Source organism: Mobula hypostoma, chromosome 14 (genome assembly GCF_963921235.1).
Source record: "Mobula hypostoma chromosome 14, sMobHyp1.1, whole genome shotgun sequence".
Classification (NCBI taxonomy): domain Eukaryota; kingdom Metazoa; phylum Chordata; class Chondrichthyes; order Myliobatiformes; family Myliobatidae; genus Mobula; species Mobula hypostoma.
In genome coordinates this window covers 19,245,802-19,265,466 of record NC_086110.1, presented here as the reverse complement: position 1 = coordinate 19,265,466, position 19,665 = coordinate 19,245,802, and the positions used below count along the sequence as shown (strand labels likewise).

General features: G+C 39.9%; 1 protein-coding gene across 3 annotated transcripts in view; it reads left to right on the top strand.

Moving 5' to 3' along the window:
* nlrc5 (NLR family, CARD domain containing 5) overlaps positions 1-19,665 on the top strand; it is a 258,886-nt gene that overhangs the window by 132,871 nt on the left and 106,350 nt on the right. For all 3 annotated transcript variants that reach the window (XM_063066746.1, XM_063066749.1, XM_063066748.1), the window contains exons 19-22: positions 727-810; positions 6,344-6,433; positions 16,603-16,650; positions 19,546-19,629. In XM_063066746.1, coding sequence (XP_062922816.1) covers positions 727-810; positions 6,344-6,433; positions 16,603-16,650; positions 19,546-19,629 — 306 coding nt within the window. The remainder of the gene's footprint in view (positions 1-726; positions 811-6,343; positions 6,434-16,602; positions 16,651-19,545; positions 19,630-19,665) is intronic.

The window sequence follows — 19,665 nt, the reverse complement described above, 5'->3', positions numbered from 1 at the left end:
AGTTGGGCCTGGGCCCAAGAGTGAAAAACAAAATGATGTTTGGCCGATTTAAGAAATGAGCCAGATTAAAAAGATGAGGATGTCAAGGCTGAGGGTGAAGGAGGAACTAGGGTTCAGCTCACTACTCCACGGGGTTTACTTGCTGAAGCCGTGACGAGCCAACTCTGCAGCTGTAACCTGCAGCCATCGGCAGTGCTGGCTCTGTGGCTGGATCCTGCAGCTTCAAGCTCCTGAACAGCTGCAACACTGAACTGGCTCTGTGGCTGGGGCCTGCAGGTTCAGGCTTCTGAACAGCTGCAACACTGAACTGGCTCTGTGGCTGGGGCCTGCAGGTTCAGGCTTCTGAACAGCTGCAACACTGAACCGGCTCTGTGGCTGGGGCCTGCAGGTTCAGGCTTCTGAACAGCTGCAACACTGAACTGACTCCATAGTTGTAGATTCTGTGGTTCATGTCTTACATGCTATTTATTTACTTTTTTATTGTTTGCTCAATTATTTCTTTTTTTCGCACATTGGATGCTTGACAGTCCTTGTGTAGGTTTTTTAAATAGTTTCTGTTGTGTTTCTTTGTTTGAGGTTGCCTGCAAGAAGATGAATCTCTAGGCTCTATATAGTATACACACTTGGTTATTGCAGGTACTTTGAACTGTGAAGTTGTGTGAGGCATGGAGCCTGTGCTCGGGATACAAATGATTCTCTGTCTACATTGCTCATTTCTCTTTGCAGCTTATCTGATAATGCACTTGGAGACAGAGGATTCAGCAAGTTAGTTGAGTTGCTGCCAAAGCTGCATGTTGGAAGACTCATAAAGTAAGTAACTATGGAAATCCAACTGAGTCACCATCAGATAAAATGGAAAGTTTTCTTTTATTCAGTGATGTTTTATTTGCTTTTAATTTACAAACAGTACTTCAATGGGTAAGCGGATTGAATGGGAGTCTATAAATTAGGCCTGATATTCTGAAATTTTTTTTGGCTCGTGGGTGAAGATTTGGTTGAGGTTGCCAACTTGTGCTGCTAAATCTTCGCTTTTTGATGATACTTCCTGTGGAAGAGTGTAAGACCTTTCTCTATTATAGCATAGAGATGGGGCAGGAATAGCAGGAGTCTCAATACCTACCATAGGTTAATGTATTATGCATGGTTGTTTTGTTGCTGAAGTACTTGATAATATTCAGGACCACCATTCAGGGCCCCAAACAGTCCTTCCAGGTGAGGCAACACTTCACCTGTGAGTTGACTGGGGTGATATACTGCGTCCGGTGCTCCCGATGTGGCCTTTTATATGTTGGCGAGATCCGACGCAGACTGGGAGACCGCTTTGCTGAACATCTACGCTCTGTCCACCAGAGAAAGCAGGATCTCCCAGTGGCCACACATTTTAATTCCACATCCCATTCCCATTCTGACATGTCTATCCACGGCCTCCTCTACTATAAAGATGAAGCTACACTCAGGTTGGAGGAACAACACCTTATATTCCGTCTGGGTAGCCTCCAACCTGATGGCATGAACATCAACTTCTCTAACTTCCGCTAGGCCCCACCTCCCCCTCGTACCCCATCTGTACTTATCTTTATGCACACATTCTTTCTCTCACTCTCCTTTTTCTCCCTCTGTCCCTCTGAATATACCTCTTGCCCATCCTCTGGGTCCCCCCCCCTTGTCTTTTTTCCCAGACCTCCTGTCCCATGATCCTCTTGTATCCCCTTTTGCCTATCACCTGTCCAGCTCTTGGCTCTATCCCTCCCCCTCCTGTCTTCTCCGATCATTTTGGATCTCCCCCTCCCCCTCCAACTTTCAAATCCCTTACTCACTCTTCCTTCAGTTAGTCCTGACGAAGGGTCTCGGCCTGAAACGTCGACTGCACCTCTTCCTACAGATGCTGCTTGGCCTGCTGCATTCACCAGCAACTTTGATGTGTGTTACTTGATAATATGATATGAATCCCACATTAGCACTAGTCCATGAAGGATGTCATTTATCTCCACATTGCTTTGTATCAGAGAAGCAAAGGGTTGATTTCCATTCACTCTGAATGCAAATTCAATAATAAGAACTATCAGGATAGATAAAAAGGAACCAGTAGATGTGATATATTCAGAATTCCATAAGCAGTATGGTGCCCCTTGACAGGTTAATGCATGAGGTAAGAGCTGTTAACACTGGGGGTAATTTATTTGCATGAATAGTGTTTTTGCTAACTAACAGAAAATAGAGAGTTGAAATAAATGGAGTTATTTTCAGGTCGACAGGGTTAAACAGTAAGATGGGGGGACGTAATTAGGTCATTCAACCCATTAAATCTGCTCCACCCTTTTGTAGGTGCTACAAGAGTCAGTACTGGGGCTTGACTATTTAAAAACTATGTTAATCTTCTTTCAAGCAATGCACTCAGCAAGCCAAGCAGCATCAATGGAAAAGAGTAAACAGCTGATGTTTCAGACCGAGACCCTTCATCAAGACTTCTATTCTTCTTTCATGTGACTTTAGGACTAGAAGCTATTAGCACAGCTTTATTTCAGGTCTTCTAACCAGTACACTACCCCCACAGTGGATGAAGTGTCCAAGTATGTTGTAGCTAAATTTGCTGATGATACAATGGTAGTTTGGAAAGACGTGAAGAGATACAGAGACTGCGAAACGATATTGACAAGTTAAGCAATTGGGCATAAATGTGGCAGATGGAGTGCAATGTGGGAGATGGAAGATTACCCACTTTAGAAGGAAGAATAGAAGAGCAGAATTTGTTAGAATGGAGAGGGACGACCAATTGCTGCTGGAGAAGGGTACCTGGGCACTCTTGTACATAAAGCACAGAGTTAGCACTTCACGTACAGCAGGAAATTAGAAAGGCAAATAGATTCTAGCCATTTAGTGCAAGGAAAGTGCAGTTTAAAGTAGGGAAATCTTACTGCAATTGGGCAGGGTATTGGTGACGCGAGACTGGAAGAAGAGTTAGTAGTTTTGATCTATTGAGATGAGGAAGGACAATTCTGTGTTGGATATAGTTCAGAAAGGTTTACAAAGCAAATTCCTGGTTAAAACATTGTCTTATGAGGAACATTTAAACCAAATCAGCCTAAAACTGAAGGAATTTAGAAGAATGAGAGATGATATTTAAATCTATAAGGGGATTGGCCGGGTTGGTATTGAGAAGACATTTCACATTATAGGTGGGATCCAGGTCAAAGAGACATTTTTGTAGAATAATCTGTCACTCATTTAAAAGATATTCAGTTTGGGAGTTCTCTACTGCAAGTTATTGAAAATATTGAAGGCTTAAGTGGCACATTGTTTGACTCTGGGGGGTCAAGGAGACAGGAAATCTTGAGACCAAGATCAGATCAACGGTGATAATAGTATCTAATATCATTTCCTGTTACCAACATTCTTATTCTGTGTGGAAAATTCCAGAACTGAAAGCCCTAATAGCATCTGAAGGAATGCTTCCCCCATGGATGCAAGCAGAAACTCACTCAAGAAGCAAGAATTTAAGGAGTTCAAGTATTGGTAAACATAGTGCTATGGAAGGAAGACACCAGGAAAAGATTAGAAAGCAGAGATATAAATAACATGTCCTTAAATGAAAACTCCAGCACATCATTTCATAAAAGAACACTGAGGAAATACACCATTTGTTCCAATTCTTGTGTGCAGACTGCTCGACTCTAGGCTTGATCTTAACCATTTAGCCCCCGAAAAAGAGTCCTAAATTTCTTATGATATTTCCAAGATCTCAGCAGCTTGTCTGATGTGACTTTGGGATTCCCCGTATTTGGGTTGACGGAGATCTTTACTCATTCTGACCTAGAAGTCAGACAAGATTTGAGAGAGGCTGTGGTGAGGCACTTCTTGGTGTAGCCATGGTACATGTGGAAGAAGACACAGTACTTTTATTTGAAGCTGATGAGTAAGGATATGTAAAAGAGATGTATAATTTCAAGAATGGAACCTTAGGAGGGAACCAGAGGCATTGTTATGGGAGCAGGAAGAGAAATATTGCAGTTGATCTTGGCCTATAGTTGGGCTGGTCTGGATGGGTCCAAGTAATTTGAGAGCAACTTATAGCAGTGAGTGCTAGACTGGAATTAGGAAGGCGATGATTATCCTTCAGATACATATGGTGGTTTCTGTTTAGTCTGCATGTCATTGGACTTTTGTACTCGATACAAAATAATGGAGTGTGCTAAGCAGAACTTTTAGCTTGATCAGCTTTGAAGCTCTAATTTTCTTTCTGCATTATCTGGACAGTGGTAGGTCAAATCTTTAATTAACAAGGAAGTATTCTGACTCAGCTTCTAACGTACTGTATAAAGAATGTATAATGCAAACTAATCTCATCATCTGATGACTGCCTCAAAACGGAGACCATAGTGGTGCCTTTGATTAAGGAAAGGAGCCAAGAACTGAAGATATCATTTGGAAATTGTTAAAGATGTTAATACAAAATTTTGAACACCTTGGGATGAATTGCAATTAGTGTTTGGAAGAATGCTGCTAGACTGAACTCCTGCCTCAGCAAGGACCTGGACCTATTGCAGTTTGCCTATCGCCACAATAGGTCAATGGCAGACGCAATCTCAATGGCTCTTCACACAGCTTTAAACCACCTAGACAACACAAACAGCTACATCAGGATGCTGTTCATCGACTATAGCTCAGCATTTAATACCATCATTCCCACAATCCTGATTGAGAAGTTGCAGAACCTGGGCCTCTGTACCTTCCACTGCAATTGGATCCTCGACTTCCTAACCGGTGACCACAATCTGTGTGGATTGGTGATAACATCTCCTCCTCACTGACAATCAACACTGGCACACCTCAAGGGTGTGTGCTTAGCCCACTGCTCTACTCTCTATATACACATGACTGTGTTGCTAGGCATAGCTCAAATACCATCTATAAATTTGCTGATGATACAACCATTGTTGGTAGAATCTCAGGTGGCGACGAGAGGGTGTACAGGAGTGAGATATGCCAACAAGTGGAGAGGGGTCACAGCAACAACCTGGCACTCAATGTCAGTAAGATGAAAGATCTGATTGTGGACTTCAGGAAGGGTAAGATGGAGGAACACATACCAATCCTCATAGAGGGATCAGAAGTGGAGAGAGTGAGCAGCTTCAAGTTCCTGGGTGTCAAGATCTCTGAGGATCTAACCTGGTCCTAACATATTGATGTAGTTATAAAGAAGGCAAGACAGTGGCTATACTTTATTAGGAGTTTGAAGAGATTTGGCATGTCAACAATACACTCAAAAACTTCTTTAGTTGTACTGTGGAGAGCATTCTGACAGGCTGCATCACTGTCTGGTATGGAGGGGCTACTGCACAGGACTGAATGAAGCTGCTGAAAGTTGTAAATCTAGTCATCACCATCTTGGATACTAGCCTACAAAGTACCCAGGATGTCTCTAGGGAGTGGTGTCTCAGAAAGGTAGTGTCCATTATTAAGGTCCTCCAGCACCCAGGGCATGCCCTTTTCTCACTGTTACCATCAGGTAGGAGGTACAGAAGCCTGAAGGCACATACTCAGCGATTCAAACAGCTTCTTCCCCTCTGCCATCCGATTCCTAAAGGACTTTAAATCTTTGGACACTACTTCACTTTTTTTTAAATATACAGTATTTCTGTCTTTGCGTGCTTTTTAAAAAATCAATTCCAAATATACACACATTCTTTCTCTCTCTCTCTTTTTTCTCCCTCTGTCCCTCTCACTATACCACTTGCCCATCCTCTGGGTTTCCCCCCCTCCCCGTTTTCCTTCTCCCTGGGCCTTCTGTCCCATGATCCTCTCATATCCCCTTTGCCAATCACCTGTCCAGCTCTTGGCTCCATTCCTCCCCCTCCTGTCTTCTCCTATCATTTTGGATCTCCCTCTCCCCCTCCCACTTTCAAATCTCTTACTAGCTCTTCTTTCAATTAGTCCTGATGAAGGGTCTCGCCCTGAAATATCCACTGTACCTCTTCCTAGAGATGCTGCCTGGCCTGCTGTGTTCACCAGCAACTTTGATGTATGTTGCTTGAAATTCCAGCATCTGCAGAATTTCTCGTGTTTACGTATTCCAAATATGCAATTGATTTACTTGTTTATTTATTATTATTTTTTTTATTTTATTTTTTTTCTCTCTCTCTGCTTGATTCTGTATTGCATTGAACTGCTGCTGCTAAATTAACAAATTTCACATCACTTGCCGGTGATAATAAACCTGATTCTGATTCTGATTCTGAGTTTGTAAGGGAAGTTTTAATACTAATGATTGTTTGATATTAATAGCAAATGCCCTCATAAAGCCATGGACATAGATATCTGAAAGAACTTTCTGCCCTCTCTACAGTGCCAGCAATAACGCCATCACCATGGCGGGAGTCTTTTGCTTGCTTAGTTACATGAACGAGATCAAAAACTTAAGGGAGGTGGCAGTAAGGTAAGGTGAAAATGCAAAGAGGATTGTAAATAGTAATGTATATTATAAATTCTGCTTCAAGGAAAAGTACTGATGTTCCAGTTGAAAACTTGTCATGTTTATCCCACTGTAAAATTGTTAATATTGGAACTTCTGTTGAGAAGGAAAACTCCAGCACAACATTTCATAAAAGAACAGTGAGGGAATACACTATTTGTTCCAATTCTTGTGTGCAGACTGCTCGACTCTAGGCTTGATCTTAAACAGAAATCGGATTTCTGACTTTCTTATGATCTCAGCAGCTTGTGATGCCTTTTGTTTAGCACAGTACTTAATCTATATTTGACCTTTTAATTCACTTTCATAATGGGGAGAGCTTGTAATGCAGTGTGGACCATTATGTAAGTACTTACAACTAGTTAATTAAAGAGTTACGCTCTGCAGAAAAACTCTCTTCCATTTGTAAGCCCATTCTTCAACTTTTTGAATGACATTGGCAGAATGTCTACTGCTCTTTATGCAAATTATCTACATCAGTCTCTTATTGAGTACAACTTTATTGTTACAACAACCCAAATGGCGGCCATTTTACCCATTGGATCCACGCCGATTCCTCTGGGAGAAATTCCATTACTGCAATTTCCCTTCTCCTCTTTCCCCTTTCATGACATACCACATAGCCACTTCCACATGCCCATCTTTCTTTCTTTTTCAATCTTTTTATTAAGCTTCAAGATTAATAAACATGACAGTAAAAGTAATGATACATAGAGATTGGGATTACAATAATAACAGTTAACACATACAAGCACAGATTCCAAGTAACAAATATAGTTTAACCTCCCAATCTCATAGTAGCTGACCATGAAAAAGATATTTTATAAAGAGAGAAAAAAGAAACCCCCTAAACTAAAAAAAACAAGTAAACTAAAAAAAAAGAAACAAAGCTTGGGCTGTCATGTTACATCGGCTAAAATTATTATTTGTCGTTAACTCCGCTCCTCTACACGTGAACAGAAAATTACTACAAAGGATTTAGAAAGGGTCAACTTACATCATAGGAAAATATTGAATAAATGGCCTCCAAGAGTCTTCAAATTTAACCGAAGGATCTGTAGTACCACTCCTAATTTTTTCCAAGTTTAGGCATGCTATCGTTTGGGAAAACCATTGCAATGTAATGGGGGGATTAGAATCCTTCCATTTAAATAAAGTGGATCTTCTGGCTATTAATGCAACAAATGCAATTAGACGACAAGCTGACAAGGATAAATGACTAGAGTCTATCACTGGTAGTCCAAAAATTGCAGTAATAGGATGAGGTTGAAAATCAAAATGCAGAACTACTTAAATAATATCAAAATATCTTTCCAATATTTTTCTAGAAGAGGACAAGACCAGAACATATGTGTCAAGGAAGCTACCACAGAGTTACATCTATCACAAACAGGATTTATATGGCAGTAAAAACGAGCTAACTTATCCTTGGACATATAAGCCCTATGAACCACCTTAAATTGTATCAAGGTGTGTCTGGCACACATTGAGGAAGTATTGACTAATTGAAGAATTTTCTCCCTTTTCTCTGTAGGTAAAGATATTTGAAGTTCTCTTTCCCACTCATTCTTAATTTTATCAGATGTACCTAGACGTATTTTCATAATTGGATCATAAATAATTGCTATTAAACTCTTCTGATAGGGGTTTAAACCTAAATTTTTTTTTTGTAACTTCAATTTGATGCGATATCGGAAAGGTAGAAAAAGTAGCGTTCAAAAAGTTTCTAATCTGAAATATCTGAAAAAGTGTGATCTAGGCAAATTATGTTTATTAGACAACTGTTCAAAAGACGTAAAACAATCATCCATGAATAAATCACCAAAACATGTTATTCCCTTTGTTTTCCATAGAAGAAAAACGTGATCAATTCTAGATGGCTGAAAGAAAAAATGAGATATAATAGAACTTGACAGGATAAATTTGTTCAATCCAAAGAATTTACGAAATTGAAACCATATTCGTATTGCATGTTTAATTATTGGATGTGTAGCGGTGTGCTACACACAGCGCTAGAATAACCACACGGAGTCGGTGAGTTGGAGTTGCGATAAAGAGATTTATTCAAACTTCGTGGCCTGCTTTAAAGTCTTCCCATTCCCGCCTTCCCTGGGGCAGGACTGCCGTGGGGAATGCATATTCCCAGACCCTTTCCGCGCACAGGATTTTCCCCCTGCTGGTGAAGATGGCCTGGTGCCCTTTTTGGGGCCGGCCCTCTGCCTGCGCGCGCTGTTTCGTGAGCCGGTTGATGGGTGCTAGAAAGTGGGTCGCCACAGATGTATCATTTGCTTACTCAATTTAGTAAGTGCAAAGGGAAGCACAGCTCCTAGAATAGAAGCCAGCGAAAATCCCTGTACAGACACCCGCTCGAGGTTCACCCATCGTAGACGTTGAGTTTCATCCAATCCTTGTGTCCAAAATGTTAAATATCGAATGTTAATTGCCCAGTAGTAAAATCTAAGATTCAGCAAAGCCAAACCACCTTCTTTTTTTGATTTCTGTAAATATTTCTTACTTAACCTGGGATTTCTATTCTGCCATATACAAACGCTTGTATATGAAGAAACTTTAGAATCAATAATATCAAAAAAAGATTTAGGGATAAAAATTGATACCGCCTGAAATAGATACAGAAATTTAGGTAAAATAATCATCTTAATAGTATTAATTTGACCAATCAAAGATAAGGACAATGGGGACCATTTAGTAAACAGTTGTTTAACATGATCAATTAAGGGTAAAAAAAATTAACTTTAAATAGATCCTTATGCTTCTTAGTAATTTTAACACCCAAATAAGTAAAATAATCAATAACCAATCTAAATGGTGATTTTATATAAATTAGAACTTGCATTTTTAATGGAAAAAACACATTCTGATCAAGATTCAATTTATAACCAGAAAAACTAATAAACTGAGCAAATAGTGTTATTACTGCAGGAATGGATTTCTCTGGGTTAGAAATATATAGTAACAGGTCATCTGCATATGGTGATACTTTATGCGTCCCATTCCCATGAATAATGCCAAATACATTAGGTGAATCACAATAGCAATTGCCAAGGGCTCCAGGGCAATATCAAAAAGTAAAGGGCTTAAAGGACAGACCCAATCTAGAACCTCGAAAAAACCTAAAAAAAGAGGGTCTCTGATTGTAAATACAGCAGTCAGAGGTGTACGATATATCAATTGAATCCAGGATATAAATTTTGAGCTGAAATTAAATTTCTCAAGTATATCAAATAAATATTCCCATTCAAGTCTGTCAAATGCCTACTCAGCGTCAAGCAAAATAACACATTCTAGAGTTGTAACTGAAGTAATGTATACAATGTTCATTAGCCTCCTAACATTAAAATATGAGTGACAATTTTTAACAAATCCTGTCTGATCTTCGGAGACAATTTGTGGTAGTACCTTCTTTATTCTAATTGCTAATATTTTGGAAAAGAGTTTAAAATCCATATTCAACAAAGATATAGGTCTATATGATGCACATTCAGTGGGATCTTCATCTTTTTTAGGAATTAATGAGATAGATGCTTCATAAAAGGATTGTGGTAATATACCTACAGATAAGGCATCTCTAAAAATTCTACCTAACCAGGGAGAAAGTACGTCTGAAAAAGATTTATAAAATTCAACTGTATACCCATCCAGGCCAGGTGCTTTACCAGAATTCATTGAAAAAATTGCTTTCTTTATTTCCTCTTCAGTAATGGGTGCATCTAATGTTAAATGTTCATCAGCTGGTAATGTCGAAATATTTAGTTTCCTTAAAAATTCATGCATTATGGTAGGATCATCAGGATATTCTGATTGCTATAAATTGGTATAAAATTCTTGAAAAGATTTATTAACTTCATCATGGTCAACCATCAAATTACCGTCCCGTCTACGAACTTTATTAATCTGAAGTTTCGCCAAAGCAGCTTTCAGTTGATTAGCTAGTAATTTACCAGATTTATCACCATGTATGTAAAATTGACTCTTAGTTTTAAGAAATTGATTTTCAATCAGGGCTGTTAATAACAAAGTATGTTGCAACTGAAGTTCAACCCTCTCTTTATAAAGCTCCAAATTAGGAGCAATAGAATATTTTTTATCAATTTCTTTAATCTTATCAGCCAATGTATGGTATTTCACTATTAATACGTTTTTTTCACTCCAGCAGAGTATAAAATAATTTGCCCATGGATATATACTTTAAAGGTATCCTATAATATACTACTGGAAATTTCTTCCATTGAGTTAGATGAAAAGAGAAATGCAATTTGTTCTTTAATAAAATTATCAAAATTTAAATCCTGAAGCAAAATAGAATTGAACCGCCATTGTCTAGTACTAAAAATTGCATCCCTAAATTTAATTGATAATTTCAAAGGCGCATGGTCGGAAATGGCGATTGTATCATACTCACAGGTAGTGACAAATGAAACTAATCGAGAATCAATAAAAAAGTAATTGATTGTAGAGTAATTATGATATACATAAGAAAAGAAAGAGAACTCTTTATCATTAGGATGTAAAAACCTCCTTTCTCACATGAGTCTCCTGCGCAAAAATAATCTGAGCATCTGGGCATGCAGGTACAGCAGGCGGTGAAAAAGGCGAACGGTATGCTGGCATTTATAGCGAGAGGATTCGAGTACAGGAGCAGGGAGGTACTACTGCAGTTGTACAAGGCCTTGGTGAGACCACACCTGGAGTATTGTGTGCAGTTTTGGTCCCCTAATCTGAGGAAAGACATCTTTGCCATAGAGGGAGTACAAAGAAGGTTCACCAGATTGATTCCTGGGATGGCAGGTCTTTCATATGAAGAAAGACTGGATGAACTGGGCTTGTACTCGTTGGAATTTAGAAGATTGAGGGGGGATCTGATTGAAACGTATAAGATCCTAAAGGGATTGGACAGGCTAGATGCAGGAAGATTGTTCCCGATGTTGGGGAGGTCTAGAACGAGGGGTCACAGTTTGAGGATAGAGGGGAAGCCTTTTAGGACCGAGGTTAGGAAAAACTTCTTCACACAGAGAGTGGTGAATCTGTGGAATTCTCTGCCACAGCAAACTGTTGAGGCCAGTTCATTAGCTATGTTTAAAAGGAAGTTAGATATGGCCCTTGTGGCTACAGGGGTCAGGGGGTATGGAGGGAAGGCTGGGTTCTGAGTTGGATGATCAGCCATGATCATAATAAATGGCGGTGCAGGCTCGAAGGGCCGAATGGCCTACTCCTGCACCTATTTTCTATGTTTCTATGTTTCTATTCAATCTATGAAAAGCTTTTAAAATCTTCTTCCGTTTAATTGGATGATTCAAATCATTCATGTTCCATGAAACAAAGTTAATAATATTATCATTTTTCCTTAAATAAACCATATGGTAAGTAAAGGGTTAACCAAATTGCACAGGAAACTCACGAATCGGGAAGAAGAACAAAAGCTTAAAGAGGAACCGGAAGTTACGACAATACAACATTTTTGTAATTTCAAGTCAGCCCAAGTGAAAAATACTAAATAAAAGTAACTACCTCCCCCCTCCCACAAAGCCCCAAAATCTGGCCAATAGGCAGCCAGTAAACTATCTAAGAACCACCCAATCCCCATCTCTCTTGATGGCAAGTCTCCAATTCTAAAAAAATAAAATAAAAACCACCCATAGTCTAAACATTGTGAAAGGAGTGTCAAACACAGTTAGATGGAAAAAAAGAACAACCCTTTGCAGACCATTTTAAAAGACCTGGTCTTAAGAAATAAAACAGAGTACAATCTTAATACTATTTCAATAAAAATCAAATAATCATTAAGTCAGAGTCTTAATAATTTTCTAAAATGGACATTTAAAATAAAAGAAAAATAGAATAATCAGGGAAAAGAAAAGAGATATTAACATAGAGCAGACATAAAGCAAAAACAAAGTACCAGAGGACTCAACCCAAGGGCAAAGCTCTAAGAACATAAAATGTCCGAATCTCTAAGCTGGTTATTAACTAATAAACCAGGTGTATACAAACTTAAAGAAACGGTAAATTAATTAAACATCCAAGCTCAAGGAATGTTCTTTGAGTAATTTTTGTGCATCATCCATGGACTTAAACCATTTAAACAAATTATCGGGTAAGACAACTCTTAAGCGGGAGGAGTATAGCAGCGCCGGTCGAAAATTCCTTTGATATAGTTCCGACATCACCGATTTAAAATGCGATCATGCTTGCAATACCTCGGCAGTAATCTTTAACCAAGTGAAACTTAAAATTTTGATGTACAATAACTCCTTTCTGACGAACAATTTGAATTAAGTGCTCCTTAGTACTCACATAGTGAAACCGGAGAATTACAGGACGCGAATGTAACTCTTTCGAAGGTTTCAGTCTTGACGATTGATGCGTGTGATCGAGTACCGGAGGAGAGGAGAAGACCTCCGAGCCAAAGACTTCCATTAAGAATTGAGAAATAAATTTAGTAAGGTCACCACTCTCAACGTCTTCACTGAGTCCTATTATTGGCAAATTCTGTCTGCGACGACAACTCTCCAAATCAATAATCTTGGTTTTATGCTGCTCCAATGTACGAGTAGTTGAATTTAATTTCTCTTCCAAAGAGTTCATTCTGGAATCCCTCTGTTTGCCTGCTTCAGTAAGCTCTGAAATTTGCCGTTGATGTTTTTTGCTCTCTTTTCTAAGTGTTATCAGTTTACTTTGATTCTCCTTCAATATTACTTCCAATGTAGCGAATCTCTTGTCGAGTTTTTCATCCAATAAATTCGAGACAGCTTGCAAAGTAAGTTGAGGCTGTTTAGGTTGTTCGAAAGTACCTTCCTTCTTCCCGTTTCCATTACCAATTTCTTTGCCTTCGGCTAATGCCTTTCTTAGTCTGGTAGACATTTCCGTCGATTAGAGTTCAAAATTGAAACATATAAAGGTGTTAAAGACACTTTGATATATATAATAGAAGGGTGATAAGAAAATTGAAAACTGTCCGGAGCCCAGCCAAAATATGACCTACTCCATCTAGCGCCGCCAAGTGAGTCCCACATGCCCATCAATTCCCCTTTGACTCTTATTTATTTATTTTGCAATACAGCATGGTAGCAGGAACTTCCGGTCCACAAACATACACTGCCCAATTACACCTATGTGACCAATTAGGCCACTAACTCATACGGATTTGGAATGTGGGAGGAAACCAGAGCACCCGGAGGAAACCCACACAGATTCAATTCAATTCAATTCAAGTTTGATTGTCGTTTCAACCATACATGAGGTCTCATGAATACAGCCAAACAAAAGAGCGCACTGCAGGGTCAAGATGCAAAACACAGCATAGTCACATACACCACAAAGCACACATTAAATACACACAAAAAAATCACAATCAACAGTAAAAGAGCCAAAAAAATTTATGCCATTAACCCACAGTCAACTACAATGGGGCCGGACTCCTCCAACCTGGATGCCGCGTCCTACCGTCCCCACCCCTCCCCCTACCCGGCACTGCAACTTGAGGCCCAGTCCATGCACATACAAGACTACAAGCTCATATAAAATCTCAGGATAAAGATACAATCACACAAAATACCCGTGGAAAATGTCAGTTGACCACAACGCCCCGGGGAGAACTGACAAACTCCTTGCAGACAGCGGCAGGAATTGAACCCAGGTCTCTGATGCTGTAATAGCATTATGCTAATCACTATTCTACCATGCCGCTCCAAACAGCACAGGGGGTCATTTCCAGCAGCCTGTGAAAACCAGAGAACATGTAAATAGAAAATGTAGATACAGGGTGAGCTTGCAAGCTCCATGTAATCTGTGCCCAAAGTCAGAATCAAACCAAAGTTACTGAACTAACCGCTGCTCGACAGTGCTGCTTCATTCAGAGCTTCGTAGAAAGCTAGTATTGTATTTTAAAACTATTGCCTCATTTTATTTTATTGGTTTGAAAGAACTCTTCTGATTCACTGAATTTGGAATTAAATGTTCATGAGCTGAGCCAGCGATTTCCTTGGGGATGCCAGTGGGGTGGTTGGTTGGGTTATAGTGGGAAGACAGTCAGGGAAGCTCGTCCTGATCAGCCGCTGTGGTTCTGCAGACCTTCCGTACATGGTAAAGTGGCTGCTCAGGACAAAGGCACAAGGAGATTCTCTGCAATCAGTTGAAAGATCTCTTCTTATTTGGAGGTGGCCCCACATGCTGTATACTGTATACTGTAAATAGCAGCTGTTTACCATGCACCAAGCCGTCTGTATTGTGCCATCAGAACAAATGCAGATTATTGTTGCATTTACACAGTGAAAGGAGTTTCAAAGGACAATTCTCACATATCAGGAGGGAGCTCGAGGCAGTTTCAACCTGCAGTGTCTATATGATTTAACACCATATACCTTGCTCATGCCAATAATTTAGTAAAGTTCAGTGGTTATTTTCCACTAAAAAGGGAACGGCCTGTTGCCTTATTTCTTTTACAAAAATATTCTTTTTGCAAATTATATTCTACAATTCTGCAAAAAACTACAGCAGACACATGAACAATAACAGTGATTGACACAATTGCTAACACAAACTAAATTAAATTAAATGCTCCCATCTCTGTCAATGATGGTTTTAATCCCCTGCAGTACCCAGTGGTCCCAGAACACCTCCATGGTACCTGTGGACACTGCATGTTCCATCTCCATGGTTACCTGGGCTTGGACGTACCCCCAAAACATCTCTAGGCAGCCCACCCCGGAGGTACCTGTGGTTTCGTGGTCAGGTGGGTGGGCTGCTTCATGCCTCTGGTCAGAGGGGCACCACTGGAGTGCAAAGGTATTGCCTTTTTCAAGATTCAAGATTGTTTAATGTCCTTTCTTGTACATAAGTGTAAGGAGAATCAAATAATTGTTACTCCAGATCCGATGCAGCACAAAAAAACACACACAAAAGATAAAGAATACAAAAAGCCCAAGAGGTTCATTTTAAAACCCAAGAGTGCCAATCACAAGCCAAACACAAGCAGTGTGTGAATTGAATTGAACTGACTTTGTTTCTTACATCCTTCACATACATGAGGAGTAAAAAACTTTTATGTTATGTCTCTGTCTAAATGTGCAATGTGCATTCATAGTAATTTGTAATAACTTACAATAAATAGAACAGTCAATGCAACATAGAAGTACACTCAAATCAGCATGTCAGAGTGAGTTAATCAGTCTGATGGCCTGGTGGAAGAAGCTGTCCTGGAGCCTGTTGGTCCCGGCTTTTATGCTGTGGTACCGTTTCCCAGATGGTAGCAGTGGAATAGATCGTGGTTGGAGTGACTCTGGTCCCCAATGATCCTTCAGGCCCTTTTGTCACACCTGTCTTTGTAAATGTCCTGAACCATGGGAAGTTCACGACTCCAGATGCAATGGGCTGTCCGCACCACTCTCTGCAGAGTCCTGCGACTAAGGGAGGTACAGTTCCCATACCAGGCAGTGATGCAGCCACTCAGGATGCTCTCAGTTGTGCCCCTGTAGAAAGTTCTTAGGATTTAGGGGCCCATACCAAACATCCTCAACCGTCTTGAGGTGAAAGAGGCACTGTTGTGCTTTTTACACCACACAGCCACTGCTGTGTTGCTGTTTCCAATTTTTTTTTGTTTACTCTCAGTCTGTGAGCTACACTGGCAAAGACAGCAGCTGTGTCCTGCCCCACTTCCCCTGAGGAAACGGAGGTGAACTGCCTTGAACCCTTGGAGGCCAGGTTTTAGATTTAGAATGGGAAAGGGCGTGCCCCTTGACCAGATTCCTGCTCCTGGCCTGACGTGGCTTCACTTGCCTCAGTGCTGAACCGACTCCACACCTGTGGAGTCTGCAGCTCATGTTCTCAGTATTACTTGTTACTTTTTGTATGATTTGCTCCATTTGTTTTCCTTTGCACATTAAGTGTGTGTGTCAGTCTTTTCTACATGTGACTTTTTCATGGATTCAATTGTAATCTTTTATTTTCCCCTGGGTGCCTGCAGGAAAATAAATCTCAAGGTTGTATATGGCATACATACAATGATAATAAATGTAATTTCAACTTTTGAAATAGAAAAATGTGAAATTGCATGCTTTGTAAGTTAGCTTAGCTTGATGTTTAATGAACTTCACCCCACATATTCATTTCTATTTTAGTACGGGGAAGAGTGGAAAAGCATTAATCAAGTTCCAGGGGGATCACAGGTAATTCTATTCTTTGAATAATTGAGGATTTTAAAGAAAGATTTATTTTGCATCTTTTGCAATACGTACACTTTGCATTAGTAACTTACTAAGTGCAGGAATCGTGAGCAAATGTGACTGTAACCATCTACTTTGCAAGTTCTGATGAAACACTGTTTATAGAATTTGCTCCAATGGGTCATAGATGTAGGAGCAGAATGAGGCCATTCATCCCATCAATAATTCTCCTGCCTTCTCGCCATAACCTTTGACAGCTTTACTAATTAGATGCCTTGCAAACACCCTCTTAATCTTGGGTTTAAGCAAAAAAATCTTCTAAACAAAAAAGAGGAAGTGTATTAGAGGAATTGGTATTATCAGTCTTCAAGATTCAATGTCATTTATCATACACAAGTCTAAAGGAGAACAAAATAATCGTTACTCTGGATCTGCAGCATAAAAAAAGCACCATAAGATATGTATAGAAAACAAAAAAAACACACAAAAAATATAAATATGGAAGATAGCTTATATACACTGATTGATTGATATATCCATAAAGTGACACTAAGCACAGGAGTGTGTGTACATAAGGTGATTGACAGGAAACTCTAATGTAGTGGTGGTTAGGGGTGTGGAGGGGTGGATTAGAGGGTGGAGGTGTTAATCAGTTTTACTATTAACAGAAGTAACTGTTTATTAGTCTGGTGGTCCTGGCATGGATGTTACATAGCCAGCTTCCTGATGAGAGTGGGCTGTGTGTCAAGAGACCCAAGTTCTTTGGACACAGAGCTCAGAAAAAGCGACGCAACAGACTTCTAACACCATAAATCTGCAAGTTGTTTGTTATGTCTCCCCTCTTGCTGTGAAATGGGGACACCTTTTTTCCCTTATTAAGGCGAGAGAGAGAGAGCCTATGGTATGTTGAATACAGGGTGAACGAGTAGTCTTTGGGGTACTGCAAGTCTGTGTCTTTATTGATGCTTTGCTGCATACTTGAGTGCTCAGTGGGGGGGTGCTGATGCTTTTTTGCTGGTGGGGGTGTCATTGCCTTGCTGCTTATGTGTGGGAGGGGGAGCTGGGGGGGCTTTGGGGTTCTTACATTTAACTTTCATTCATTCTTTGGGGCACTCCTCTGTTTTTGTGGATGTTTGCAAAGAGGAAGAATTTCAGTATGTAGTATACATTTCTCTGACATTAAATGTGCCTATTGAAACCTACTGAAACAGTCCATGTGCATGGTGGGTGGGATACTTCATGATATTGCTGGCCCGTTTCCAGCACCTTTCTGTATGTGCGTCCTTGATGGCGGGTAGGCTAGTGACAGTGATGTAGTTTTGACTTCATTCTTCGCAACCACATTCTAGGCACCCAAAATGAATGTTAATCCCCACTGACACTAGACCGCATTCATGCATATGCAGGCATCTGAGGTCGAATGAAAGACCATTGTTCAGAGCTGCATTTTAAATTCAATCTACAATCCACGTTCAGGTCTGAAGAGTAGCTGCTGTTAAAATATACTGTATCATAACTCCAGAATACACTTTAACAGATGACCTGAGTATAGGTGTGCATAATCCAGCTCTCTTTAGCCCCCTCAGAAAATAGAGGCATTGTTCGGCATTCCTGATTGTGTATAATGTGCTCTGGGGCCATGAGAGATTGTCCAGGAGTTTGAAACTGCCAGCAGTTTCCACTGCTGTGCTGCTGATTTGAAGAAAGGTGTGAGTGGTGTGGTCTCACCTCATAAGCTAACACTTATTAAAGACTGAGGAAGAAACTGAGAAAGCAGAAATGGAAACCTATAGAAATGGAGTCAAATTGAATGCAGAACAGAGAATTAAGCAGTATTGAGCAAGAAGGATCTCCCTAACTTCTGTCTGACAAGCCAATCTACATCCTTGGCATTTTACAAAGATGGATCAGGGGAGAATGGGGCACTTCACTTTTAAAAGAAGCAATGTCAAAAAGCTGCCATGAAAGATATCTCTAAGATTGTGAAAGGGTTTGAAAGAGTAGACACCATCACAAGTGTAAATACAAATCTAGAAGTCATAATGATAAACTTGCTCATGCAAGGCCATTGGAAGTTCAAGAAAAATACATTACTTGCTTCAGGAATAGCTGGCATGTAGGATTTGCCGCTGGTTGACATAGATGTTACTGTGACTTAAAGGAAAGCAAGTTAACTGCTTGAGGGCAAAATGCACAAGATGTTTTGCTGATACGGTTAGATAAAAACCGGTGAGATGCAGTTCATGTAGAGAATAAATTCTGGGAAGTTGGATGTAATGGGCTGTTTCTTTGTTGTAAGTTGGTTTGGCCAGAAGTTCATTCCTGACCATTGTCACTAAGTTCACTTTGTTGTAGCAGCAGTGTGTTCTGCCTTGGCGTCCTCTTCTCAATGCTACCATCAGGGAGGAGGTACAGGAGCCTGAAGACATACACTCAATGTTTTAAGAACAGCTTCTTCCCCTTCACCATCAGATTTTTGAACGGACAGTGAACCCATAAACACTACCTCACTAGTTTTGCACTAATATATGTATTTATTTAATTTATAGTATATTTAATATACTGCATTATACTGCTGCTAACAACAAATTTCTTGACATACGTCAGTGATAATAAACCTGATTCTGATTCTGCCTCTGAAATCCAGTTCATTCAAAAATAAGTGTTATTAAATTTTTCTCACCCATAACCCAGGTGTGACCCTTCATTCTTAATTAAATGTCTCGGCCCAAAACATGGACAGTTCTTTTCCCTCCATAGGTGCTGCCTGACCTGCTGAGTTCCTCTGGCATTTTGTTTGTGTTGATCCAGATATGATCATTTCTGGTTTTATTCCACCGTACAACATACACATAAATACACGGTTTCTTGTCAACTGATTTCTTTCAATTACTCTAGGTTTCACAAGAAAAGAGAAATGCAAGAAATCTTGTACAAAGATATATATGGAAAACAATGTTTACATCTCACAAAGAAAATAAGGTGAGAATTTATCACAAGATACCTATTTCAATAAAC